Source organism: Pristiophorus japonicus, chromosome 10 (genome assembly GCF_044704955.1).
Source record: "Pristiophorus japonicus isolate sPriJap1 chromosome 10, sPriJap1.hap1, whole genome shotgun sequence".
NCBI lineage: Eukaryota > Metazoa > Chordata > Chondrichthyes > Pristiophoridae > Pristiophorus > Pristiophorus japonicus.
In genome coordinates, this window is record NC_091986.1 from 153,271,876 (window position 1) to 153,298,668 (window position 26,793).

The following is a 26,793-nucleotide window of genomic DNA, read 5'->3' on the forward strand; positions in this document are numbered from 1 at the left end:
TTTGTACATAGTTCCTGCAGCATTGCCTTTTGTAAGGCATATAGTGATGAGTGTTTGATAACAATCATGGCCTTCAATTTCCTCACACTCTGTCGCTGCCCCGCCGTAACTTCACTGGAAGTGTGGTGGAAACCCCATTTATGTGCATAAAGACCAGAAGACCCTAAATTAATATATAATAGGCCATTGTTCTAAAATATGGTGAGACCTGCCCTGGCCATAATGATTAAATAGCTATTATAACTGAAGAATTCAAACAAATGCTTCTATTAACCACATACTCATTAACTGGAACACACCATGTATATGTTTAATATTTGAGTACCTTAACACTTTTTTTCTTTTTCTCCACCTTTCCTTAGAATTATCTTACAACAGTAGCTATTCTTCTGGAGGCAGGTTCCCAAGTTAATGTTCAACAGATCAGTGGAGAAACTGCATTAATGAAGGTATATGTCTTTATTCTGGTGCTGTCCCGATCAAAGTTTATAGGACATGTTGAGTTTATATGAATGTCTAAAGCTGTACATTATTTCAGAACAAAGTGAGTTCCAATCTGTAGTTGTGTTCCAGGTATGAGCATCATCCCACCGTGTTTACGGGGTGAACTGTTGGTATTTTGTAGGATTTCTAAACTGGATATTCTGCATTAGAAAGAAAAGTATAACTTTATTAATCTGCTTCCTACTGACCTGAGCCGATTGTGATACACTGAGCAGAGATTAAGTACTTCCCTGGAGTAGGAGAGAATGGAGAACTTCCTTGGTGCTGGCCTAGTAATGGGAGGGGCTTTAGAGTCTATCAGGAAAAAGTGAATAGCATTGAAGGATCTAAATCGGGTGGGGGGAACATAGCAACAGATTGTGAGGCAGCTGTAGATTTTAATTCCACTGCTATTCTGTGCACAGCCAGCAGGGGGGTTACTTGATGGCAATGGGTGGAGAGAAGTTAGCATTTTTATGTAAATTCAAGGTTTGAGGAGCAAAACAATAACTGTGCATTTGTATAATGCCTTTAACATAGAGAACATCCCAAGATGCTTCACCAAGGAGAAACTGATGCTGAACAGTTAGAGAAGTTATGGGAACTGTTTTTAAAGGTGGGAAGAGAATCATAGAATGGTTACAGCAAGGAAGATGGCTACTTGGCCCGTCAAGCCCATGCTGGCTCTCTGCAAGGGCACTTTCACTAGTCCCACTCCTCTGCCCTTTCCCCATAGCCCTGCAAAATTTTTTCCTTCAGGTAGTTATCCAACTCCCTTTTGAAAGCTGTGATCGAGCCTGTCTCCACCACCCTTTCAGGCAGTGCATTCCAGATTCTAGCCACTCGTTGTGTAAACATTTTTTTTTCTTGTATCGCCTTTGGTTCTTTTGCCAATCACCTTAAATTTATGTCCTCTGGTTCTTGACCCTTCCGCCAACGGGAACAGTTTCTCTCTATCTACTCTGTTCAGGCTCCTCATGATTTTGAACACCTCTATCAAATCTTCTCTGCCCTAAGGAGAACAACCCCAGCTTCTCCAGTCTATCCAGGTAACTGAAGTCTAGAATCATGAGAATTATTATGGCAGAGTGATTTAAGGAGAAGGTTCAGAATAGAGCTAAGACACTTCAAGATTATTGTCATCAATGATATAATGGAGGAAGGAGTGAGGAGCAGATTAGGGCAGAGTTGATGGACAAAAGAACACAGGCTGGGCATGGAGCTGGAGGAGGTTAGAAATAAGGACGGGTGGGAGGAAGTTGTGGAGGGATTTGTAAATCAGAATTTTGAATTAAATGTATTGGGGGATAGGAAACCAATGGAGTTGGACAAAAGAACAGGAATGATTGGCAAGGGACCTAATGTTGTGCAAGATGAGGGCAGTGGAGTTTTGGACAAGTTGAAGTTTTTTATAGGTGGAGCTCACAAGGCTGGCAGCGAGGTTATTGGCAAAGTTAAGTCTTGAGGCAACAAATGGATTGTCAAGGATTTCAGCAATGATAAGAGGGCAGATGTGGGTGATATTGCAGAGGTGAAAGTAGACAATCTTGGTGACTTAAAGTACATGGGTTTGAAACTTGGCTCCAGTTCAAACAGGACCATCAGGCTGTGCACCATTTTGTTCAGCCAGGGAGTATAATGAGGCAGGGGCAAAGGTACGGTGTTTTTGATGGGAGGGAAATAAGATGGCCCTACTCTTCCCAGTGTTCGATAACAGGTGGTTGAAGAGTCAAGAGTGGTGGTGAAAGCTGGGTACCCTCCGCATGCATGTGCCTACAAATAATGTTGCCAAGGGGCAACATATAAACAGGGAAAAGGAGACTACCAAGTAGGGGGAGAAGATATGCTAGTTACATTGGAACAAGAAGGAATGAAAATCATAAGAGTATTTAAAAACATTTCTGTTTTGCTCTTTTCGTTGCAGGCTTGTAAGAGAGGGAATGCTGACATTGTAAGGCTTCTGCTAGAAAATGGTGCAAATTGTGGCATCCTTTCTAAACACCTGAACAGTGCTCTATACTATGCTAAACAGAGCAATAACATATTAGTATATGACCTGCTAAAGAATCATGTGGAAACGTAAGTCCATTACCAGGAATATTACATTCAGTTACTACTAAAGGTGGTTAAAATTGACTGACTTAATTTCAGCAAAGTTCGTTTTTTAAAAATTCATCCACAATACTCTTGGTATTATACCGCTTGGTATTTTGATTATACGGAGGTGTTTGTATTTTTAGCAGCTCTTGTTAAGTATTGAATAATGACTGCCTGAATGACTCAGTGAGTTTATAGCTAGTGAGTAGCTGAGCTATCTGGAACAGGAAGATCCTGGGTTCACCCATCTGACCTCGGCTGGGGCCTTCGGTTTTGCACCCTGAATTTGGGTGGGTTCCTGCATCTGATTATCTAGAGATCCCTGCAGGAAATGCATGAGTGGAATTGAGTTTGAATAAGATGAACATTCTGCCAACACTCACTGTCTCGGCTTACAAATACAGTCCCAACACTTGCACCTACCCCATTTATCTCGGAAGGCCACCTATATCAGGCAAATGGCGCGTTAATTACAAAGGCACCGCTTAAAACAGTGGGCTGGCTGTTGCTGGCAGTTCAAACTGCTGTTCAAATGTGATTACCTGTCATTAAGGGGGAGAAATTGGCTTCCTTTGTGCCTCTGGGGGTGATAACGGGGCGCTAATGGCTTTCTGACCGGGCACGGTGAGAGTACTGATGCCCGTGAATTTCCCTTGCAGGTTAGTGGTGGCAGTAACCCCTAATGCCACAATCTCCTGTACCCCGGAGATTGTGACATCATCTGGTGCGCAGCGCCCCGGTACTGCCCCGGATGTTAACTTCGCTTCTGCCCCCTGCAGCATCGTCAAGCGTCAACACCGGCAACTGCAGTAGGCATTGTGAGGTCGGCCGGCTGCTTGGGGAGCAGTAGTTAAAGTGATTGCCGGTGAGATGGGTGCAAATATTTTCATCAAGCCCATGTGTCATTTTTAAAATAAGTACTGCTGTGATTGATCAGCCCTGCACTCTGTTAAGAGTGCTTGGGACTGATCGTTGCAGATCGCAGGTGCCATTGCCGAGCAGTGGATCCGTTTTTTGCAGAGCCCACAGCAATGGCCTTTCCCTTTAAAGGAGGGAAGGAGCCTGTGGATCCCTGCAGCGCTGCACTGGACATTATGCAGCGCTCTGCCCTTACCGCCCCGCTTGCCTGGTTTAGCGCTCCAAGCAAAGTTATAGCGCTTGATTTAGCGCTCCATTTCACTCCTGGGGTACGAAACGGGAAGTTCGCATCCACCAGAATTGGGTAGTGCTCGGGGATACTTTTGCGCTCCCATAGAAGTTATTGCCCCAAACCGGGCACAACGCAATTTCTAGCCCTCAGTGTTTTCAGTCAGCCTTAAGTGACACAGCCTGCTGAAACTCTAGCTGCATTTACAGTACCTGCTGTAGTTTTGAAACTGACCAGACCGCTGTATACATCGGCCCCATTCAGCTCTCCATAGCTGAATAAGGTGAAAAGCTACCATCTTGCATAGCTTGTCTGTAGCCAGGAATATTTTCCACAAATATTTATTAAAAATATTAACAATATAGAAGCCCAGAATTTCTCTTCAGATCACCAACAGCAAATTCCGATTGGGAGCGGGAGAGAAGTAGAGAAGACTGCCTTCAAGGGGCCACTTTGACCGCTCCATGAGTAAGAGAGAGGGAGTGGAGATATGAACTCAAATCCAGGAACTGACAGTACTTAAATAAGTTAATTTTTAATTTCTGAAATTGTCAAAATTTTGCTTCAAATTGATCTGGCACTATACACTGGCCACAACGTATAGCAGGCAAATCGTGTTCATATGAATGCACCCACTATAAACAGTAGCGACTGTATTTGGAGATTACTGGGGCCTGTGGAAGCATACCACAGCAAGGAGTTAATGCCTTATGGAGGGAAGAAAATGTAAACTTTTTTAATTGTACTTTCTTAAGAGTGTGACTTTTTCCAGTTCTGTTTTTCCACTGTTTTCCCCCTCTCCTTTCCCCAGTACTCTGGCTGAGAGATCTACTTTGAAGACTCTTGTCACAATTGCTTTACCACGTGGCAATTTTTGTTCTCTCTTGAATCCTTCCCTCCTGTGGGCAATTGCCTGTCAGTATGGCTGAGATCAACAATTTAATTAAGATAGGGACCACAGGAACAAACCCACACCATGCTGTCCATAGGCGGATGTAGACAGTGTCTTATTTGATTTTGTATTTTTTATGATGAATATGTTTGAAAGAGACCCAGGTATGCAGGATTTGTTTTGACAGATTTGTAGGCTATTTGGATTGAAAAACTTACAAGATGTGCAATTTATTTTTCTGACTTAGTATATCCAGAGTAGCAGATGAGACAATCAGGGATTACTTTGAAGCACGTCTGTCATTGCTGGAGCCTGTGTTTCCTGTAGCTTGTCACCGACTTTGTGAAGGACCAGACTTTGCTTTGGACTTCAACTATAAACCTCAGCACAGTTCAGTTGAAGGTATGTGAATGTATTGTAGTATAAACATAACATTTCTTTTTTAATACTGGCTAGAACAGGCTTCATTGGACTTTTCTAAAAATATTATGAGGCAAATATATGTAGAAGTGGTTTGTAGAATGATTCCTAGTAAAACTTCAGCCAAAGATTTCATTTTTGATTCTAGCATTTTGTTTTTCTTTGACCTAAAGCACAGTCTGTATATTGTACTTAAAAAGGCTGTGGTTTTTATTCAAGGAAAAAATCTGTCTCAAATCTGAAATAAAAATGGAAAATGTTGGAAAACCAGATGTATAGGTTAACATTTGAGTGTGATCCTTCTTCAGAACTGGCCTGGTCAGACATGGAGCTCTTTCATACAAATGATCAAAACTGAGTAGAAGAGAGAATCTCAGTAGAGATGAAGAATTTAAAAACATTAACTGCTGTGCTCTGAATTTCCAGCTTTTTCTGTCTCATTTCTCTATCATCATCAAAGTGAGCACTCTTTGATTCACAGCCTGTTAAATTCACTCAATGAGGAGAATCTAGGTTTAAAGAAGTCAGAAGCGCATGTAGTAGTACAAGTGGCATAACTGCAGTTTGAATTCTTACAAGTTTCTTTGATTCAACATTCCTATAGGGCTGTAAGATCATTTGGAGGAAAGAATAAACTTGTATTTATATGGCATATTTTGTGTTCTTCGGGCATCCCAATCAAAGCCAATTAATTTTTCTTGTAGGCAAATACAGCAGCTAATTTGCACACAGCAATGTCCCACAAAGAGCATTTGAGTAATCAATCATCTATTTTTGGTGGTTTTCAGGGAGGAATGTTGGCTAGGAACCAGGAGAACTCCCCTGCTCTTCTGCATAGCACCATGGGATATTTTATGTCCAATTCAGTATAATCTAAAACGAGCACCTCTGACAAAATACAGCATTCCCTCAGTACTGCACAAAGTGTCCAACTAGATTATATGTTCAAATTATCATCATCATCATCATCATAGGCGGTCCCTCGAAACGAGGATGACTTGCTTCCACGCCAAAAAAGGATAAGTTCACAGGTGTTCCGATGAGGGACCTAAAATTCCAGGTCCTGAACTACATCCTGAAGGGTGGAAGATGCCTGTGTGTGGATTTTTTTTAACGTGTGGTGGCCGTTGCACACCAGCCACCACATGGACTTGACAGAACTAGGTCTTGGTTTAGTGGCAAGGATTACCCAAGACGACTGGAGACCTGCACTGCTGCCCGGACCTAGTGCGCACACATATCGCAGTGTGGGCTGGACCGTGCTGCTCCTGGCCCCGAACTTATGCCTCTCCTGAGCCCCGATCACATCCCTCTAGTCTCTCGCCACTCCTGCTGTATCTGCCCATGCTCCAATCACCGGCCTGGACCTCTTCGCTGCCGCCATAGCTCGCGCTGCTCCCTGAGGTGGCATGCTTCCATGCTGCTCCTGGGCCTCCGCTCGCAGCTCCTTTTATGGCCCCGACCTGCCGCTGGTGTTCTATAGTGGAGTTGGAACCCATGATATTCTGATTCAATGAGAGTAATGAATCAAGCTGTTACACAATCTCGCATTGCTTTTTGAACCCTTTATTGAGCATGTAATCTAGGCTGACACTTCAGTGTAGTACTGATGGGATTACGGAATTCTTGGAAATGCCTTCCTTCAGCTGAGGCATTAAACTAAGGTCCCACCTGCCTGTTTAGGTGACTGTAAAACATTCCCATCATCATCATAGGCGGTCCCTCGAAATGAGGATGACTTGCTTCCACGCCAAAAAAAAAGGACGAGTTCACAGGTGTTTCAATGAAGGACCCAAACTACATCCTGAAGGGTGGAAGATGCCTGTGCGTGATTTTTTTTTTAACGTGGGGTGGCCGTTGCACACCAACCACCACAAGACTTGACCGAGCTAGGTCTTGATCCAGTGGCAAGGATTACCCAAGATGACTGGAGACCAGCTCTACTGCCCGGACCTAGTGCGCACACATATCGCAATGTGGGCTGGCCCGTGCTGCCCCTGGGCCCCTGGCCCAGAACTTGTGCTTCTCCTGGGCCCCGATCACGTCCCTCTACAATCTCTCGCTGCTCCTTCGCCCCGACCTCACCGCTCCTGCTGTATCTGCCCATGCTCCAATCACCGACCTGGATCTTGATGATGTCACTCTTCACAGCCATCGCCCTCCTGCACCAGCTCGCGCTATACCTTGTAGTGGAACACCTCCACGCTGCTCCTTGGGCCGCTCGCCGCTCCTTTTATGGCCCTGACCTGCCGCAGATGTTCCCTTGCAGGTCGGGGCCTCCACACTGCCCATGGCCGCCGCTTGCTGCTGCCTTTATGGCCCCGACCTGCCGCTGATGTTCCCTTGCAGGTCGGGGCCTCCACGCTGCCCATGGCCGCTGCGCCTTAACGTTCCATGGCACTATTGGAAGCACAAGAAGTTCTCCCAGTGTCCTTCTCTTTTAAGAGAAAGACACTGATCAGCTCTGCTCAATAGTAGCAGTCCTACCTCTTGAGTCTGAAGGTTGTGGGTTCAAGCCACACTCCAGGACATGAGCACATAAACTAGATTGATACTTAAATGCAATACTGAAGGAATGCTACATTGTTGGAGGTGCTGTCTTTCTGATGAGACATTAAACTGAGGAAGCCCTGTCTGCCTGGATGGCTGTTAAAAGATCCCGTGGCGTTTTTCAAAAAAGATCAGGAGAGATCTTCAGTGTCATTATCAACATTTATATCTCAATCAACAGCATCAGAAACAGATTAATTGGTCATTTGTTGTTTGTGGGATCTTGCTGTGCACAAATTGGCCGCCATGTCTGCCTATATAACAATGACTACATTTCAAAAATAATTTACTGGCCATTGGCTGTGAAGCACTTCGAGAGCTCCAGAGAACATGAAAGACTCCTAAATAAATGCAGGTTCCTTCTTTTTTCACACCCTTTTTCCATCTCTTCCTCCCCCTCAATACAGACACTTTGTACCATGCTGTAAAGTACTAAAATATTTTACTACATAATAAGCACCAGAGAAATGCATGTTGTTCTCTATTCCTCATTCCTATTTAGATTGATAGAGACTCAACTTTGCAGAGATTCAATGAAAAAGAAGGGGTGACTATTTTTACGGCATCTTTAAAACTGAAACCCTTTAGTACACACACAAAATTTAAACCAGAAGAACTGTGTGTGCAACTGTGGCTTTAATAATATTGATAGACTGCTAATTTGCTCATGCCTCATATATATTAGGTACTGTCCTCACTTATCCCAACCTATATCAGGCAAATTGTGTCAACCATTTGACATTGCCATCAATTACAAAGTTAAACCTATTAACTGGCAACTGTTTCAGGCAGTTCAAGCAACTGTTTGCACCTTGCGATTACCTGTCATTAAATTACTCGCTGCTTGCAAGCAGGACTTCTGTTTTGAGCATTCCTCAATTTTCCTGCAATGAAAAAATGTTTCTAGAAGTTTTAACAAGAGAAAATTACTTTTAAAAGCCTCTAGAACACTTGCCACTGCTGCAAGCCCTTCTTGCCAGCTTCCTGAGTTTGACACCTTCCTGCTCTGTTTTAAAATTAAACTTTAAACACTGAGGACATGTTTGAAACATCTGAATACAAGAACATGTTATGATGTTGCTGTCTGCTGCTTTTGTTCATTTTTTTTTTGTTGGGTACTGTTAAATTTAATTTTGATACTGGGGTGGCAGTTCTGGCTTCACTTCAGCCATTATACCGGCTATCACATATAATGGGCAAATCGCGTGAGCGCATCTGCTATCAGCAGTGGAGATTGTATCAGCTTTGCATGTATATAGATTCAACTCATCAAGCATTATTTTTCTCTAGGAACTGGGATTCTTCTCTTTATCTTTCATGCAAACTTTTTTAGCCATGATCATATAGTGGCTAAACTCTGTGGATCCTGCAGTGTTCAGGCTGTTGTTCTAAATGATAAGTTTCAACTTCCTGTATTTTTGGTAAGTACTTTTTCTTCATTTTGTGTTTTCCACACATGGTAGGTATACAGCCCAACTCAACAGGCTGAGAGGAGATTTTCAACTTGCCGCATGGGTGTTAATCTGGCGTTATTAAAAACAGCACAATTTTCATTCCCATTGATTTCATATAATGGTTTCTATAATGGGTGGCTGATCCGCAAGGCCAGTTTTATGTTCGAGCAGCAAGTTGAAAATCTATGCTGAGCATGTATATGAAAATGTTGTTGTGATGTTGCACATAAGTGGTATGTGAATCCCCAGGACTTGTACGATTAAAGGCCCTTCTCGCCGCCAAAAACTCTTGAGTAAATAACGTAGGCAACAATAAACCGATGAGCATCTGTTATACATGGCTAAAGTACAAACTGAAATTTTACACTCAGCAGAGAGATGTACCTCAACTGGTCTGTGTTTATAGGTTACATCCTTTGACAGTGACTCATGCAATACTAAACTGCATCCGAAACAAATTTGTTTGATCAGCAGGTCTGCATCAATATTTGCCAAAGGCTTTTAAAAATTGTGCTGACAATCACATTTTCACGATTTTGACACTTTCCCAGATTATCCAAGAAGTGTTCTCAGAGGGCTGGTTAGCTGCCACAAATCTTAAATAATGCATAATTGCATATCACTAGAGTTTGTCAAGTTCAATTTCATGTGGCAAAATGATCAGCTTTTGGCCATTCGTCTGCACCCAGGATTTACACATGTTAGTAGCTACATACCATCTCTGGGTGTAGCATCTGCATGTATTTCTGTACCTAGATGATTGGCTCTTCAGACTTGCATACTTTAGGTCTGCCAGCACAGCATTGTGGCAGATGCTCAATACTGTCCCAAGAGCTGGGATTAATGGTCAATTACTAGAAGTATTAGCTACAATCGAAGAAGGAGCCAATAGTCTCAGGGACATTGTTCCAGACAAGTTTACCTGTCCTCTGCTTTATTGTACTTGAGGATCTGATGCCTCTTTTGCCAAAAGGGCCCCAGATCCCAGTGGGAAAGGTTATTTAAGAATTTAGGTCTGATGACATCTTTGTAGATTTTATATGACCACTTCAGCTGTACCTGCTCAGCCAGTGGACCAGCCTGCAGTGCTTTTTCTACCCAGTAAGGTTCAATCAGGCCATCGTTTCTTGTTTCAAAAGCAATGTGTATAACAGGGTAATCCCTTCAGCAGGCATGCCTAGTTAACACTGGTAACAGACATGCACCTGATTTTGAGGGGAGTGGGGGGGAGGCGGGATGGGGGGGTAGAAAAAGGGAAGAGAATTTGGCTTCGGGGAAGTTGACAACCTGGTGCATCAATTGATTAGAATGGGAGACAGTCAGGGCAACTTTGGAATACTTGGATCATAGTACAGGAACTCTGGAGATGAAACCTATTCGGGTATCTACTCAACAGAAGCTGAGTTAGTCTGCAGGCTGGACAGTCCTTTTCCTGGACATGAAAGTTATGTTACATGTTTCCTCTGCTACTGATCCCATATGAGTAGACAGAGTGAGTTATACTGGTAACCTGTAGAGGTTGTACAAGCCATGGTTCTGAGAAATGAAGACTGTGAACAGAGGCAGGAACTCACTACCTCACAGGAAGGATTTTCTCAATTTGGTGAGGTGAAATATTGCATCTAGTCAACGGTGTGGTTATTGAATGATGGCAACTGTTAGATCAGATATTGTTCCCAGTGGTAGAGATATCGCAGTTCTTGCAGAGCATGCATTTAATACTTATAATACAAATGGATAGTTTGTGTAGTGGTAGTCTACTAAATTGGTTAGTACTATCTGATGTGCTATCCTTCCTACTTTGTGATGCCCTTCAAGTATTGCCAGTATCTGTTCAATATTGATTTTAAACCTGATTTTATTATTTGAGTTCATGTTGCAACTATTTGTCCTTCGTGACCTACTTGGTATCCTGCTTTATGCAAACTGGTTAGAAATTGTCCCTCTTGTTTCCCAGTTGGACCTTTCACCCGTCACAAGTTGATGTACTGACTGCTCTGATCTCTTTCTGAACCTATGAATTTTTCTATGTGGAAAGCTTCACTTTTAGAATTAGCTTATGGTCACGGTGCTAGTGAACTGCGAACCCTTATTGTAGCTTGGCTATATTTGATTTGGTATTTAAACCCAACAGTTCTTGCGATTCATCTAGTGTTTTTATGTATGGTTACTTCCCAGTTTAATTTGGGTGAATAAATTATTCCATTGTTTTATCTGCTGTCACATAAATCAGAACTAGAATGTTGTTTCCACTATTCAAATGTCTCTTGCACAGAACAGTTTAAGCAGTCTCCTATGTTGCAAGGACCAAAGAAAAATAGTGTCTGAGCAGGGGATAGCTAATCATTTAGCATATCTTACATTGCTGCCATCTTGCAAAGGAGAAGCCTGAGACAGATTTAGGGTTAGGAAGCAATTGCAAAGGATTACATTAAGATATACGGCACAGAAACAGGCCTTTCGGCCCAACCAGTCCATGCCGGCATTTATGCTCCACTCGAGCCTCCTTCCGCCTTTCCTCATCTAAATCTATCAGCGCAACCCTCTATTCCCTAAAAATATTCCAACAATGGATAGTCAAGGGGCTATAGCCGGGGTGGGGGGAGGAACTTAACACAATCACAATCACTAAGGAGGTGGTACTCAGTAAGATAATGGGACTAAAGGCAGATAAATCCCCTGGACCTGATGGCGTGCATCCTAAGGTCTTAAGAGAAATAGTGGTAGGGATTGTGGATGCATTGGTTGTAATTTACCAAAATTCCCTGGATTCTGGGGTGGTCCCAGCAGATTGGAAAACTGCAAATGTAATGCCCCTATTTAAAAAAAGGAGGCAGACAAAAAGCAGGAAACTATAGACCAGTTAGCCTAACATCTGTGGTTGGGAAAATGTTGGAGTCCATTATTAAAGAAGCAGTAGCAGGATACTTGGAAAAGCAAAATTCAGTCAGGCAGAGTCAGCATGGATTTATGAAGGGGAGGTCATGTTTGACAAATTTGCTGGAGGTCTTTGAGGATGTAACGAACAGGGTAGATAAAGGAGGAATCGGTGGATGTAGTGTATTTCGACTTCCAGAAGGCATTTGACAAGGTGCCACATAAAAGGTTACTGCACAAGATAAAAGTTCACAGGGTTGGGGTAATGGATAGAGGATTGGCTAACTAACAGAAAACAGAGAGTCGGGATAAATGCTTCATTCTCTAGTTGGCAACCAGTAACTAGTGGGGTGCCGCAGGGATCAGTGCTGGGACCCCAACTATTTACAATCTATATCGAAGAAGGAACTGAGTGTAATGTAGCCAAGTTTGCTGATGATGCAAAGATGGGAAGAAAAGCAATGTGTGAGGCGGACACAAAAGAATCTGCAAAAGGACATAGACAGGCTAAGTGAGTGGGCAAAAATTTGGCAGATGGAGTATAATGTTGGAAAGTGTGAGGTGATGCACTTTGGCAGAAAAAAAAATCAAAGAGCAAGTTATTATTTAAATAGAGAAAGATTGCAAAGTGCTACAGTACAGTGGGACCTGGGGATACTTGTGCATGAAACATAAAAGGATAGTATGCAAGTACAGCAAGTGATCAGGAAGGTCAAATGGAATCTTGCCCTTTATTGCAAATGGGATGGAGTATAAAAGCAGGGAAGTCTTGTTACAGCTGTACAGGGTATTGGTGAGGCCGTATCTGGAGTACTGCGTGCAGTTTTGGTTTCCATATTTACGAAAGGATATACTTGCTTTGGAGGCAGTTCAGAGAAGGTTCACTAGGTTGATTCCGGAGATGATGGGGGTTTGACTTATGAGGAAAGGTTGAGTAGGTTGGGCCTCTATTCATTGGAATTCAGAAGAATGAGAGGTGATCTTATCGAAATGTATAAGATTATGGACTCAAGTTTCGGCCTGAGTTGCTCCTATTTTTTTGGAGCAACTAGTTTAGAATGGAGCATCTTAGAAATTGCAATTCTTGGCATTTAGTTTGCTCCAGTTCTAATGAGTTGAATAGTTTCATTTACAACAGATTTTTTTTTCAAAAGGGGGCGTGTCCAGCCACTTGCATCTATTTTGCACGTTTAGGCAGCAAAAACTTACTCCAAACTAACTTCGAATGGAGTAAGTGTAGATTTTTGTACGCTCAGGAAAAACCTTGCCTACACTTATAAATCAGGCGTAGGGAACGAGAGATAGGGGGGGAAGGGGGGGTTACAAACATTAAACACTTCACTTTTGCAAATAAAGAGCCATAATCAATAATAAATGATAAATAAATCAATAAATCAACCAATAAATCAATCTAAAAAAATTAAATAAAAAATTAATCAATAAATAAAAAATTAAGTTTCTACTCACCAACTGCAGCACTGGGAGCCCTCCAACAGCATGCTGGGACACCCCCCCCCCCCCCCTAGTGTGTGTGTCTCTCTCTCTGTCAGTGTCACACTCTCTCTGTCAGAGACGGGGGGGGGGGGGGGGAGAGAGAGGGGGGGGTGGGGGGGGGGGGAAAGGCAGGGGTGGGGGAGAGGGAGGCTGAATGGGCCCCACCGAGGACATAGAAGCCGGGCCGCCGAAGACTTCGGCCAGGGCCCGCCCCCAGCAAGCTGCCGGGCGGGCGGGCCCCACCGAGGACATGGAGGGAGGTGGGGGGTGGGAGATGGGGGGGAACGGCTGAACAGGGGCTGGGGGAGCTGAACGGGAGGGGGGGGCGGGGGGGAAGCGGGAGCTGAACGGGAGGGAGGCCTGAGTCCGATCTTTGCCCGGTGAGCCCATTCGGCCAGGGCTAGGGCCGGCGTGCTTCGTGCCCCTCCCACGCAGCCTTGGGGGCGGGGAGCTACTGCACATGCGCGCACACTCTAGCGCGCATGTGCAGAGGTCCCGGCACTGTTTTCAGCGCCAAGACCTGGCTCCGCCCCCGACCCCTTGTGCTGCGACACGCCGAGCACAAAGGCATCCTGAGGAGCTCGCAGAATCACAAGGTAAGTTTTCGGCGCCCTTTTTACTCCAGAAAGGTGCGCCGTTCTTAGAGGGCGGAAACGTGGGCCCTATGATGGGGCTTGACAGGGTGGATGCAGAGAGGATGTTTCCACTGATGAGACTAGAACTAGAGGGCTGATCTTAGAATAAGGGGCCGTCCATTTAAAACCGAGATGAGGAGAAATTTCTTCTCTGAGGGTTTTAAATCTGTGGAATTTGCTGCCTCAGAAAGTTGTGGAAGCTAGGACACTGAATAAATTTTAAGACAGAAATAGACAGTTTCTTAAACGATAAAGGGTTATGGGGAGAGGGCAGGGAAGTGGAGCTGAGTGCATGATCAGATCAACCATGATCTTATTGAATGGCGGAGAAGGCTCGAGGGGCCATATGGCCTACTCCTGTTCCTATTTCTTATGTTCTTGTGTTCCCTTCTCCCTCATGAGATCTCTAGCCTCCCCTTAAATGCATCTATACTATTCACTTCAACCATTCCCTGTGGTAGCAAGTTCCATATTCTCACCACTCTTTGGGTAAAGAAGTTTCCTCTGAATTCCCAAGTGGATTTCTTGGTGACTATCTTATATTGATGGCCTCTAGTTATGTTCCCGACAGAGTGGATGCAGAGAGAATGTTTCCACTTATCAAAATCTTTCATAATTTGAAAAATCTCTATTAGGTCACCCCTCAACCTTTTTTTCAAGAGAACAGATACCCAGACTGTTCATCCTTTCCTGGCATATCTGGTATCATCCTTGTAAATCCTCTCTGCACCCTCTCCAGTGCCTCTGTATATCCTTTTTATAATATGGTGACCAGAACTGTATGCAGTAGTTCGATACAGGTTTAGCATAACTTCCCTATTTTTCAATTCTGCACCTCTAGAAATAAACCCTAGTACTTGGTTTGCTTTTTTTATGACGTTGCTAACCTCTTGTCGTAACTTGTGATTTGTGTATTTGTACTCTGAGATCCCTTTGTTCCTCTACTCCATCTGAACACGCACCCTCCAAGTAATAAATGACCTCTTTTTCCTACCAAAATGTAATATCTCTCTGCTTTCTGTCATGCAGTCGGCTAGCTATCCATTTTGCTACATGTCCCCTGACTCCGCATTCTCTGACCTTGTTCATCAGTCGAAGGCCTTTTGAAAATCTAGTTAAATTACATCTACTGCATTACCGTTGTATACTCTCTCTCTTACCTCTTCAATGAGGTTGGTCAAGCAAGATTTTCCCTTTTGAAATGTACTAGTCAGGTGGGCAACCTGGATAAGTGTGAGGTAATGCATTTGGGGAGGTTTAACAAGGCAAGAGAATACACATTAAATGGTATGACACTGAAAAGTGTAGAGGAACAAAGGGACCTTGGAGTGCAGGTTCACAGATACCTGAAGGTAGCAGGCCAGGTAGATAAGGTGGTTAAGAAGGCATATGGAATACTTGCCTTTATTAGTCAAGGCATGGAATGCAAGAGCAAGGAGGTTATGCTTGAACTGTATAAAATACTGGTTAGGCCGCAGCTGGAGTACTGTGTGAAGTTCTGGTCACTACATTACAGGAAAGATATGATTGCACTGGAAAGGGTGCAGAGGAGATTTACAAGAATGTGGCCAGGAGTGGAGAATTTTGGCTTTGTGGAAAGATTGGAGATGCTGGATCTGTTTTCTTTAGAACAGAGGAGGCTTAGGGGAGATCTTATTGAGGTGTATAAAATTATGAGGGGCCTGGATAGAATGGATAGGAAGGACATGTTTCCAGTGGCAAATGGTCAACAACCAGCGGGCATAGATTTAAAGTAATTGGGGGGAGGTTTAGAGGAGATATGAGGGGAAATTTCTTCACCCAGAGAGTGGTAGGGGTCTGGAACTCACTGCCTGAAAGGTGGTAGAGGCAGAAACCCCCACCGCATTTAAAAAATACTTGGATGTTGCACTTAAAGTGCCATAACCTACAGGGCTACGAACCAAGAGCTGGAAAGTGGGATTAGGCTGGCTAGCTCTTGGTCGGCCGGTGTGGACATGATGGGCCAAAATGGACTCCTTCCGTGCTGTAAATTTCTGTGATTCTATGAAATCCATGCTGACTATTCATTATTATATTTTTGGTTTCTAGATGTTCTATTTTCTCCTTTAGTAGAGATTCCATTAATTTTCCTGCCACCGACCGATGTTAAGCTGACTGGTCTATAATTCCATGGACATTTCTATCCCCTTCTTAACCATCGGTCCTCTCGTACTACACCTTTTTATAATGAATTATTAAATATGTGTAATAATGCCTCTGCTATCTCTTTTTATCCTCTGAGTTTGATTAGTTTATTTAATATATCCCCTCTTTATTTTAAATGCACTCATCTCATTACTAATTTCCTTATCCAATGTCATGTCCACCAGTTCTATCTCCCTGGTACATACTGAAGCAAAATAATTATTTAATATTTCTGCCATTTCTCTCTCGTTACCTGTGGTATTGTCCTGTCTATCCCATAATGGCCCTATTCCCATCCCAACCTTCCTTTTTATATTGAAGTGCCTGTAAAATATTTTACTATTTGTTTTATGTTCCTTGATAATTTAATTTCATAGTTCCTCTTTGCCTTTCTAATTGTTTTTTTGACTTCTCTCCTCATATTTTCATATTCTGCCTTATCATGCACTCCCCTGCTGCCTATGTACTTAATGTATGCCTCAATTGTTCCCTTATGTCTTTATTCATCAATGGAGTCTCATTAGTGTTTAATTTGTTCTTTCCTTTTCGTGAAATATGTTGTCCCTACACTTTGTTGAACACTGTTTTAAATGTATCCCATTGCTGTTCTACATCATTTTTTGACAATATTGTAGCCCATTTTATTTTCCCAAGTTCTATTCTCAGCCCCTCAATCAGCTTTTCTCCAATCTATTATCCTGGTTTTTGTCATAGTTATGTTCTATTCAATTCTCAACTTAAAGCGTATTATATTATCGTCACTATTGCCTTGATGTTCCTCTACGTTTACTTCCCTTATCTGCTCTGGTCCATTACCCATTACTAGATTTAATAGTGAATCCTCCCTTGGGCTTTTTACATATTGGGTTAGAAAGGAGTCCTGTGCACATTGTAGGAACTCCATTCCCTTATCCCCTTTACCTATCTCTTCTGTCCAATTAATATTGAGGTAGTTTCCCTAATTTGCATATTTCTTCCTCCATCTCCCACTATTAGGTGGTCTGTAGATTACACCCATCATTGTGATTGATCCTTTATTATCTTTTATCTCTAGCATATGAATTTTATTTTTGTCTTGCTGATAGCTGTGTCACTTTTCTACTGCCATTATGTTATCCCTAGTGAATACAGCTACTCCACCACTCCCTTTCCCCTCTTTTCCCCCCCCCCCCCCTTATCTTTTCTAAATATGTTATAACCTGCAATGTTTAATTCCCAGTCCTGATTTTTCTGTAGCCATGTCTCTGTAATCCCTATTATGTCTCGCCACGCAAGATTGCCTCCAGCTTCCCTGTTTTATTACGGACATTACTGTACAGGCAGCTTAACTCATATTTTTAATAGGATTTCCTCTCGCTATGTTTAACATCTTTCTAGTCTCCTGTTCTATAACTCCATTTATTCCCTTGCCGTCAATGTGCACCGTTTATTCTTCCCTTTGCTCTCTTTTCCTGTTTTTATATTTAGGCTGCTTATGTTTCTTGTAGATTCCATCCGCCATCTTACCAGTGTAAAGCCTTTGCCACCTCCCTATTTACCCTTTCTGCTAGGACACTGGTCCCATTCCTGTCCCATCAGTACAGCTCCTTCCTGTCCCAGAACTGGTGCCAGTATCCGATGAAAAGGAACCCCTCTTTCCCACAAAACCCTTTAGCCATGTGTCAATTCTCCTGATCTGTCTGCTTCTTTGCCAATTTGCACGTAGCTCAGGCAATAATCCAGAGATTATTACCCTCGAGGTCCTGCTTTTTAATTTAGAGCCTAACTCCTGATACTCTTTCAGCAGGACTTCCTCCCTGTTCCTAGCTATATTTGTTCCAGCATGGATCACAACAACTGGATTTACCCCCTCCCTTTCCAATTTCTCTCCAGCCGCCATGAGATATCCCTTAACCTTATTCTGGGGTGTGACAATATTCCAGAAATTCCTCCCCCTCCCTTATGTGTCGGCGTGACTCTAACTCGCACTCCAGCTCAATTACTCAGAACTGGAGAGATTCGAGATGGAGGAATCTCCTGCAGTTACGTTTGCTCAGGACAGTCTCACTGTCCACAAACTCCCACTTACTGCAGTCCGGACACACAACCTGCTTTGCCATATCTTAGTCTAGCCTTATTTTGTTTATTTAATTAGTTAGTCTTTATTAATGATTTAGTTATATTAATTAGTTTAATTAGTTAAGCTATAAGTTTAATACAGTACTTTATAGTTTATCGCACCTAGTTTAAACCACAGTCCTAGGAAAAAAAAACCTTTACTCACCAACCAATCACCTACCTCCTGTCCTTGTTTTTTTTTTAATCGTTGAAGGTTCCGCTGCCACTGATACCTCCTCCAATTAGGGCCTTCTTCCTCTTCTCCGAATTCATACTCTTTCCAAATTCCCAAATAAACCACTCTGTTTAAGTCCACTCCGTTAAGACACTCTATGCAGAGCACTCTCCTATCCCCAGAACTGCAGGTGGGGAAGGGAGGAGTTGGAGACAGACCATGTGAAGCCAAGTGTGGGGTGGAAATTTGAAGCAAAGTTGATATTTTCCAGTTCGGGGCGAGAGCAGGAAGCGGCACTGATACAATCATCAATGTATTGGAAAAAGAGGTGGGGGGTGGTGGGGGGGGAAAGGGGACCTTCATGTTCCATGTATCCCACAAAAATGCAGGCATGGCCAGACCATATGGATTCCCACAGCGATGTATTTTATGTGGAGGAAGTGAGGAGTCAAAGGAGAAGTTGTTAAATGTAAAAATAAGTTCAGCCAGGCAGAGGAGGGTTGTGATGGACTGGTTGGGCCTCCGTTCAAGAAAGAAGCAGTCCATGGTGAAAAGGACTAATGTATGTATTCAGTTTCATTTCACCCACATACCTTTATGTATCTTGATGTACTATAAATGCAGCACTTCACCACTGTTGGTGGCTATGACCGATTGTTATCCTGCTATGTAAATTTAAATAGTCTTAATAGGTATGTATGGTATTTAATTATAATCTCAATTAATGCTGAAAAAAATCCAGTCACTTTTTTTAAATAAATGTCTGAGGACAAATTGATTTTTATCTTGAAATCTACTTTGTAACTAATGTGTGTTTTTGTTTTTCCAGGATAGTCATTTTATTTATTCCTTCAGTCCAGTGCCTGGCCCTAATAAGTTATTTATTAGACTTGCTGAAGCACCTACTGCCAAGGTAGGTATACTTTGACATATTGTAGTAAAAATCTGTGGAAATAGTTAATATTTATAACATTTTGGAATGCTGTGATCACAATTCATGACCAACAGTGGAGCAATGTTTAATCTGGATCAATGAGAGAATTCGTTTATTCCTGGCACAAGGCTACTTTTAACTCTTAATTTAAGTACTCTTAGTTTATTATATTCATTTAACCAACCTGTTGTGACATTACAATTGTAACTTGCAGCAAAGGTTGATCCACTTTCCTTCCTTCCTTCCTTGCCCAGAAGTGGTGACTTCTGCCAATTGGACAATCTTGATGTATGGATATATTGAGTATTGCTGTGCTGTTCAACTATTGAGCCCAATATTGTCCTTGTTCAATGTCTATTATACAAAGGGACAATGATCAGCAATGGAACCCTTGCCGATGTGATCTGTATGTGCCTGACTGAGAATAGGTGCTATTGGCAAAGTATGTAGAGTGCCTAGCCAGTAACATTTTTTCAGGGTCAGGTGACTTTGAATCGACTCTCTGGCTTGTCTTAAGTGCAGCTCCTGTTATATGAATTGGAGCCTTATTAGAAATGGCTACAGTGATGTCACTGAGCAATCTGGAGGGATGAAGTCCAGAAATGGCAGATTTATTTTAAGTTTGTAAACTTGTTTTAAAAAAGAAAATCCTTAGCTGGGTATATATAACTAATATTCAACATCAACATTAATAGTGTACTTTTCCCTCCCCTTCTCCCTGATTTTTCCTTTTAAATAAAATGTTGACTAGTCTTATTGCTGCCTTTCATTTAAGGGGATGATGCTTTGTAGACAACAAACTTCTTTATGGTGCTGTGGTTCCACATTATGAGGCACACTGTGATGGGATCAGTCTTGAGATCTGTGTGTGCTATTCTTTGGAAGAGGTTATTGATACTTGCTCTTTTGAGTTAAGATGGCTGTTCATAATTTTAAACTGAGGTACTCTACATAGTTATCTAGAGTATACTTGTTTAGTTAATTGTTTCTCCTCCTAAAGCCACTCCACTAGTTTATGCTTAGGTATGGTTCCATTGCTGCCAGCAGTCTCATGGTGCTTCATTCAAAGTGGGCATTCTTCATCTTGTAGTGCAGAAAGTGAGTAAACATAGAAAATAGGTGCAGGAGTAAGCCATTCAGTAAGATCATGGCTGATCATTCCCTCAGTGCCCCTTTCCTGCTTTCTCTCCATTCCCCTTGATCCCTTTAGCCGTAAGGGCCAACATACCATTTGCCTTTTTCACCGCCTGCTGTACCTGCATGCTAGCTTTCAATGACTGATGTACCATGACACCCAGGTCTCGTTGCACCTCCCCTTTTCCTAATCTGCCGCCATTCAGATAATATTCTGCCTTCGTGTTTTTGCCCCCCAAGTGGATAACCTCACATTTATCCACATTATACTGAATCTGCCATGCATTTGTCTATTCACCTAACCTGTCCAAGTCCCTCTGCAGCCTCTTAGCGTCCTCCTGACAGCTCACATTGCCACCCAGTTTAGTGTCATCTGCAAACTTGGAGATATTACACTCAATTCCTTCATCCAAATCATTAATGTATATTGTAAATAGCTGGGGTCCCAGCACTGAGACCTGCAGCACCCCATTAGTCACTGCCTGCCATTCTGAAAAGGACCCGTTTATCCCGACTCTCTGCTTCCTGTCTGCCAACCAGTTCTCTATCCACATCAGTACATTACCAATACCATGTGCTTTAATTTGCACACCAATCTCTTGTGTGAAACCTTGTCAAAAGTCTTTTGAAAGTCCAAATACACCACATCCACTGGTTCTCCCTTGTCCACTCTACTAGTTACATCCTCAAAAAATTCCAGAAGATTTGTCGAGCATGATTTCCCTTTTATAAATCCATGCTGACTTGGTCCGATCCTGTCACTGCTTTCCAAATGCGCTGTTATTTCATCTTTAATAATTGATTCTAACATTTTCCCCACTACTGATGTCCGGCGAACTGGTCTATAATTAACCGTTTTCTCTCTCCCTCCTTTTTTTAAAAAGTGGTGTTACATTAGCTACCCTCCAGTCCATAGGAACTGATCCAGAGTCGATAAGACTGTTGGAAAATGATCATCAATGCATCCATTATTTCTAGAGCCACTTCCCTAAGTACTCTGGGATGCAGACTAGCAGGCCCCAGGGATTTATCGGCCTTCAATCCCATCAATTTCCCTAACACAATTTTGCGCCTAATAAGGATATCCTTCAGTTCCTCCTTCTCACTAAACCCTCGGTCCCCTAGTACTTCCAGAAGGTTATTTGTGTCTTCCTTCGTGAAGACAGAACCAAAATATTTGTTCAACGGGTCTGCCATTTCTTTGTTCCCCATTATAAATTCACCTAACTCTGACTGCAAAGGACCTACGTTTGTCTTCACTAATCTTTTTCTCTTCTCATATCTATTGTTGAAATCTCGACCTCCGAAAAGAATGACTCCGACACTTTCAGCTCCGGCAGAAGTTTCTTTAATTTACTTGCTAGCAAGGAAAAGGTCACACTCAGTCAAGGGCTAAGTGAACACCTCCGAAATGGTACAGTTTCACAAGATATTTATACAGTAAAACCCAAGTTATGGCCTCTCCCTGTGTATTGGCTCTGTCTCGCAGTCAGTGAATACAGATAAGAGTTAATTACTACATCCTTGTCCTGACATGGTTTCCAGATATTTCCTTTTGTCAGGGTTATTAGTTGGCCAGCCGGCCATTACTCCATGAGAGTGTGGTAATGAGCTATTACCTGTCTTGCATTGTGTCAGGATTGTTCAGTTTCCTAGTCCGTTATCTGTTTGCTTCAAATGGATGAGGTCTCTACAAGAGATAATGGCTGGTGGTTTGAGTACTTCGAAAAGGGTGGGGTGGCATGGAACTTGTGTCGTATAGACAATAGGAGAGCACCATGGGGGGTGGGTACTTGTCTCAGCAGGACTTGTCTCCTAGCTGTCTGATGGCCATCAGCCATCTCAAACCAGGTTTAGCTGTTTATGCAAGCTGACTGCTAAAATGCAGAAAGTTCTGGAAGGACCAGGACTCCATTTTGTTATATATATATATTGCAAAGGGCACACAAATACCGTATGGTATCAGCTTAGATAAAAATACATTTCCACACTATAGAAGCTTTTGCAGTCAGTTATTATGTTCCTGGCAAGCTGCCTCTCGTACTCTATTTTCCTCCCCCCTAATTAAACACTTTATCCTCCTCTGTTGAATTCTAAATTTCTCCCAATCCTCAGGTTTGCTGCTTTTTCTGGCCAATTTATATGCCTCTTCCTTGGATTTAACACTATCCTTAATTTCCCTTGTTAGTCACGGTTGAGCCACCTTCCCTGTTTTATTTTTACTCCAGACAGGGATGTACAATTGTTGAAGTTCATCCATGTGATCTTTAAATGTTTGCCATTGCCTATCTACAGTCAACCCTTTAAGTATCATTTGCCAGTCTATTCTAGCCAATTCACGTCTCATACCATCGAAGTTACCTTTCCTTAAGTTCAGGACCCGAGTCTCTGAATTAACTGTGTCACTCTCCATCTTAATAAAAATTTACCATATTATGGTCACTCTTCCCCAAGGGGCCTCGCACAACAAGATTGCTAATTAGTCCCTTCTCATTACACATCACCCAGTCTAGGATGGCCAGCTCTCTAGTTGGTTCCTCGACATATTGGTCCAGAAAAGCATCCCTAATACACTCCAGGAAACCCTCCTCCACCGTATTGCTACCAGTTTGGTTAGCCCAATCTATATATAGATTAAAGTCGCCCATGATAACTGCTGTACCTTTATTGCAAGCATCCCTAATTTCTTGTTTGATGCTGTCCCCAACCTTACCACTACTATTTTGTGGTCTGTACACAACTCCCACTAGTGTTTTCTGCGCTTTGGTATTCCGTAGCTCCATCCATACAGATTCCACATCATCCAAGCTAATGTCCTTCCTTACTATTGCGTTAATTTCCTCTTTAACCAGCTACGCTACCCCACCTCCTTTTCATTTCTGTCTATCCTTCCTGAATGCTGAATACCCCTGGATTTTGAGCTCCCAACCTTGGCCACCCTGGAGCCATGTCTCCGTAAGGCCAATTATATCATATTCATTAATTGCAGCCTGTGCAGTTAATTCGTCCACCTTATTACGAATACATAAGAACATAAGAATTAGGAACAGGAGTAGGCCATCTAGCCCCTCGAGCCTGCTCTGCCATTCAACAAGATCATGGCTGATGCCCATTTGGAATTTGGTCGGCTGCAGCGATCTTCCTTGCATTGAAGCACAGAACCTTCAGGCTTGTCTTTTTAACGTACTTTGCCCTTTTAGAATTTTGCTGCAATGTGGCCCTTTTTGATTTTTGCCTTGGGTTTCTCTGCCCTCCACTTTTACTTTTCTTTCTATCTTTTGCTTCTGCCCCCATTCTACTTCCCTCTGTCTCCCTGCATAAGTTCCTATCCCCCTGCCATATTAGTTTACCCCTCCCCAACAGCACTAGCAAAAACACACCCTAGGACATTCGTTCCGGTCCTGCCCAGGTGCAGACTGTCTGGTTTGTACTGGTCCCACCTCCCCCAGAACCGGTTCCAAAGTCCCAGGAATTTGAATCCCTCCCTTCTGCATCACTCCTCAAGCCACGTATTCATCTGAGCTATCCTGCGATTCCTACTCTGACTAGCATGTGGCACTGGTAGCAATCCTGAGATTACTACCTTTTTGAGGTCCTACTTTTTAATTTAGTTCCTAGCTCCCTAAATTCGTCTCGTAGGACCTCATCCCGTTTTTTTACCTATATCGTTGGTACCTGTGTGCACCACGACAACTGGCTGTTCACCCTCCCCCTTCAAAATGTCCTGCAACCGCTCCGAGACATCCTTGACCCTTGCACCAGGAAGGCAACATACCATTCTGGAGTCTTGATTGTGGCCGCAGAAACGTCTATCTATTCCCCTTACAATAGAATCCCCTACTATAGCTCTCCCACTCTTTTTCCTGCCCTCCTGTGCGGCAGAGCTACCCACGGTGCCATGAACTTGGCTGCTGCTGCCCTGCCCTGATGAGACATCCCCCCCCCCCACCCAACAGTACCCAAGGTGGTGTATCTGTTTTCGAGGGGGATGACCACAGGGAACCTCTGCACTACCTTCCTTCCACTGCTTTTCCTGTTGATCATCCATTCCCTATCTGTCTGTGTAACCTTTACCTGCGGTATGATCAACTCACTAAACGCGCTATTCATGGCATCCTCAGCATCGCACATGCTCCAGAGTGAATCCACCCGCAGCTCCAGTGCCACAATGCGGTATGTCAGGATCTGCAGCAGGATACACTTCCTGCACATGTAGTCGTCCGACACACGAAGCGTTCCTGACTTCCCACATAGCGCAGGAGGAGCATGACATGTGTCCGAGCTCTCCTGCCATGACTTAACCCTTAGATAAACTTAATTTGGCAACAACAATGATAAAGGTTACCTACTGATAGGGGGGAGAAAAAAAAAGAAAAAACTACTCACCAATCACTTACCCCCTTGGCTGTGCCGTCCATAGGTGGAATTACAATTAGATCCACTATTGTCCTTGCCTGAAACCCACTAGGGGGTCAGGAATGCCAATTATGTTCCCCAGTCTCCCAAGTTCAGTTCACAGGCCTCTTGTACCAACCCCTACAAAGATTGTCTAACTTGTACGGTGGCAGCTAAGCTTGGAACATTACCCTGAATCATTATCATTTTGTTGTTATAGAATATGCATGAAAAGGATGCTGAAATCTGGTTACATTTTTCTAATAGAACACTGCTTTTGTTTCAGGTAAAGCTGCTTATTTGTGCATATAGAGTCCAACTCCAGTGAATGCGCCCACAGTGCAGTTCTACCTGTGGGTTAATCATAATTATGATGGACAGATGTGAGCATTTTGTTTTCACGTACAGCTCCTCCTGGATAGTTGGAATTTTATACCAAAGTCTGTCTCTGTCTGGAAATATTCTGTGGGACTTGTTACAAACAACTTCTTCAAAAAATATTACTGTTGAAAGTTTTACACACTGTAGTTACTGTATTGTTTATTTTTAAAGTTGTCTTTTTGTAGGTGGCATTCAATATTGTGAAGATAACTGGTGCAGTGCCCACTTGCCTGTGTAAATCCTGACTGTATATACAGACTTTCCACAATGTGGAATGGAGTGCTAATGTGCTCCAGATTTTGAATATTTATGAAAGGTACATATGAACAAGTTGATACCTTTGTCTAATGTCAGGCTACTGCACTTTTTTTCTCCTGACTTGGTCCTGAAACAGATGATATTGGTTAATTATTTTTGACTTGGCTCATGTCACTTGCCATTCTGGGATGAAGGGTGAGTAGACGAAATGCTTTGAGGCCTCCACTACTGTTACTCTGAAGTACAGTAGAATCGCCAATGAGACGACAGGATCAGTTTCACCTTTGAGGATCACAAGTGTGAGCCCATGACTATCACCTTATTACCATAGCACATTTGTTCACTGGTCTGCCACCTTTACTAGTTTGTTGTTTTAATAGTATTTCTTATTTTTTTTTTTGTATTTATGAATCTGTATATTGTATCATGGTGCAGACCTGCATTTTAAACTTTAAATATTCTAGCATTCCTTTAGAAGTCATTGTATAGACCTTAACATAAATGAATTTGACAACTCATCTCTTGTGACACATACAAATACACACCCACCAAACAGACACACTGAACTGACTTCTTTTAATGTGAATTTACTTGCGGTCTGTTGAATCATCAATTAGCAGTTAGGAATGACTATCCATTTTACTGCTGTTTATATTCAAGAGTTTTGTTTATTCTTTACAAACTAGTGTTGTAGAACCCATGTTGGCATTATTAGAATGGCCTTTGATAAAAGCTATTACAATGGTTCTTACGTTTTTTGGTTTTTTTTAAAAAGAGGCAAGTAGTGGTATATGCTACAGTACTTATTACTGCATGCTTTAAAAGAAATGTGAACTTATTTTACACTACATACACACAACTCCAGTATGTGCCTTACTTGTTCTCTTGCTAGTTGTGCTGTTTGTGAACTACCAGTATGTGCCTAACCTGTAGCAAATACTACCAAAAATTTTGACTTGAGGAATGTGATTGTTATGAAAGTTCTGTTCTATCCCATGTAAAACCTAAATTCTTTATTGATCTTTTGTAAATTTCATGTAAAATATAATTTCTAATGTTTAAGAAAGAACTTTGGTTTTCATCTGTTGAATATAAAAATTTCCACATTTCTTGAAAGCAAATGGAAAATTGCAATGATCATCACCCTGAACCTTACTAGGAATAAGTTGTACCAAAATATCTTGTATCCCTTTAGTAAACTACA

The 26,793-nt window shown here is 42.5% G+C and overlaps 1 protein-coding gene across 2 annotated transcripts in view; it reads left to right on the forward strand.

Annotated features, from left to right (window-relative positions):
• Positions 1-26,658, forward strand: part of mphosph8 (M-phase phosphoprotein 8) — an 86,834-nt gene extending 60,176 nt beyond the window's left edge. For both annotated transcript variants that reach the window (XM_070892184.1, XM_070892185.1), the window contains 6 exons: positions 363-449; positions 2,408-2,562; positions 4,867-5,021; positions 8,880-9,010; positions 19,317-19,400; positions 25,237-26,658. In XM_070892184.1, the coding sequence (XP_070748285.1) occupies positions 363-449; positions 2,408-2,562; positions 4,867-5,021; positions 8,880-9,010; positions 19,317-19,400; positions 25,237-25,278 (654 nt within the window). In that variant the 3' untranslated portion in view covers positions 25,279-26,658. The remainder of the gene's footprint in view (positions 1-362; positions 450-2,407; positions 2,563-4,866; positions 5,022-8,879; positions 9,011-19,316; positions 19,401-25,236) is intronic.
• The last annotated feature ends 135 nt before the right edge of the window (positions 26,659-26,793 follow it).